The 2,245-nt window shown below is 56.2% G+C and overlaps 1 protein-coding gene and 1 pseudogene across 1 annotated transcript in view; both read left to right on the forward strand.

The window, feature by feature from the left end:
- Nlrp4 (NLR family pyrin domain containing 4) overlaps nt 1-2,245 on the forward strand; it is a 29,233-nt gene that overhangs the window by 6,292 nt on the left and 20,696 nt on the right. The window contains exons 5-7 of the mRNA XM_012513245.1: nt 1,396-1,576; nt 1,626-1,849; nt 1,937-2,074. Coding sequence (XP_012368699.1) covers nt 1,396-1,576; nt 1,626-1,849; nt 1,937-2,074 — 543 coding nt within the window. The remainder of the gene's footprint in view (nt 1-1,395; nt 1,577-1,625; nt 1,850-1,936; nt 2,075-2,245) is intronic.
- On the forward strand, nt 1,268-2,239 carry LOC111814631 (annotated as a pseudogene).

A 2,245-nucleotide genomic window follows, 5' to 3' on the forward strand; every position in this document is an offset into this window, starting at 1 on the left:
TGTTGGTGAAGTGTAGAATTCAGTGGACGTAGCTTGTGTCTGGCAGACAGGCAGCTGTTGCACCCACGTAGTTGGGGAAAGTTTGCTCCAGCGCAGGAAGAAGGCCCACCCCGGAGCTGGTGTCCCCACCCTGAGGCCCCCAGGGGCTGTCCTCCAGGTGGAGTTTCCTGTCTGCACAGCTTGTGTGAATGGAATCATGCAATGTGTGGCCAGTGGGAATGGCTGGCTTTCCCTGAGCGAAGGTTCATGCAGGCTGCACCACGTATCACTCCCGCCTTCCTTGCACGGCTAAATGATATTCTTTGTTAAAAATCTAACTTTATCAGCACCTGTTTGTGACACGTAAAGTTTACACACATCTTAGGGAGCAGGTGCATGTGCGTGGCACACCTCGATGCTTTTTCCTTCTCCCTCCTGCCCCCCAACTCCCTCCCCCATCGCTAGAGTCCTTTTCCCCATGCTCTTTGTTGCAGTTATCACTACTAGTTTGTGTTCGCATCGTGTGATGCTTCTGCTCCTTGGGGGCGCTCGGTGCACGGACACGGCACATCTTAAATCTTTCCGTTCCTGCTCCGCTCTCCCCTCCCACTACCCTCATTCTCTTGGACCCCTTCCCATTTGAAGAGGATCCGTGTCCGTTTCCTTTTACTGGGCCTCTGTCTTTCCCTCCCCCGAGCTCCGATGAGAGATGCCAAGCGACATCGAAGCCTGTGTGTCTCGTGTGCGTCCCTCCGCATTGCATTTTCTCGCGCATCCATGTTCTTACAGATGTCTCCAGTTTATTCTTCTCTGTAGCTGAGTGGTAGTCCATGATGTATAAATACCACATTTTCCTTCATCATGTGAACGTTGATGGAAGTGAAGGCTGCTTGCAGGACTTAGCTATCAAGAGCCGGGTGCAGTGACCACGGCCGTGCCTGTCACAGTGTAAGAGGACGTCGGTAGCTCTTTGGAGAAGATACCTAGAGTAGGACTGGCTGAGGCAAATGGTGTGTTGTGTTGTTTCGCTTGTTAGCTCTTTGAGAAATCTGCCCATTTCTATAGTGGTTGTACTGTTTTCCACTCCACCCACAGCCTCACCGACATGCGTTAGTATTTAATTTCTTGGAGATGTATCTGGCGATCTGAGCAGCTAATTTGAAGCCAGCAGTATGCTGTAGGACAGTCATTGTTGAATTCCCGTTGTTTTGCTTAGTGAAAGTTTGTATTGTTTCTAATTTTAAAAAATATTTTAAAATTCTTTTTAAGAAATAAATAAGGGGGAGTGGGGCCATGCGTCGGCCTCGGAAGATGGCAGTGCGGCCCGGCATGGAAGACGGCTCCCTGGACCTCGTGCAGAGTGTGGAGGAGGACCCGCTGCTGCACGCCCGGCTGCCCCCACAGCACTCCCTGCAGGCCCAGCTTCGAGCCGCTGCCCACGGTGGCGCTCACAGCCGCTGTGCTGCTGCTCGTCCACGTGGTGTTTGTGATCTTGGTGTTTTTAACTGGTGTGCTCTGCTTGTACCCTGACCCAAAGGAGGACAGGTGCCCGGGGAACTACAGCAGCCCGCTGAAGGCGCAGAGTGCTCTTGTCCTGGCAAGGAGGCGCTGTGGCTCCTCTACCTGCTGCTCGAGCCGGCCTCCAGCATCACCACAGCAGGGCGCGGGGCCGTGGCTACGGCAGCATCGACCGGGCCACGCGGCCGGCCCCTGAAGACGCTGGCCCTGCTCACGCACTCGGCCGCAGTGCGGCGCTGCTGCTGGTGCTGGGTGTGCAGCACTCCTTCCCCGGGCGCGGCAGGCTGTACCTCATGCTCATCCTGGCCGTGCTGGCCCTGGAGCTGCTCTGCTGCCTGACCTGGCTGCTCCTGTATGCAGTGAAAATTAGAAGATTTAATAGCGCCAAACCTCAGCCTGATGTGCTGGAAGAAGAGTAGCTCTATGCCCATCCCAGCAGTATGGCCTCGGAGACCGGATTCAGGACCGCGGGGAGCCTGGGGGAGGTGGTGGAGAAGCAGGCCGACATCATCGCCTCTGCAGCGACACAACGCACTGCTCAGTCGGCGGCTGCTGGCTCCTGTGGCCTCGCCACCAGGCCGGACCTGAGCAGCTGCAGGATTGGACTGGCCTGAACTGGAGGGGACATCCGAGGATCCCAGCTGGCCGAGGCCATGATGGTGTGGGACCCTGAGGACAGCACTGTTGCGCTTGCAGCCCTAGGACCTTAGAGTGGCAGCTGCAGAGGGCATTGCTTAGCAGTGTGCTC

Source organism: Octodon degus, unplaced genomic scaffold (genome assembly GCF_000260255.1).
Source record: "Octodon degus isolate 3935 unplaced genomic scaffold, OctDeg1.0 scaffold00382, whole genome shotgun sequence".
Taxonomy (NCBI): Eukaryota; Metazoa; Chordata; class Mammalia; order Rodentia; family Octodontidae; genus Octodon; species Octodon degus.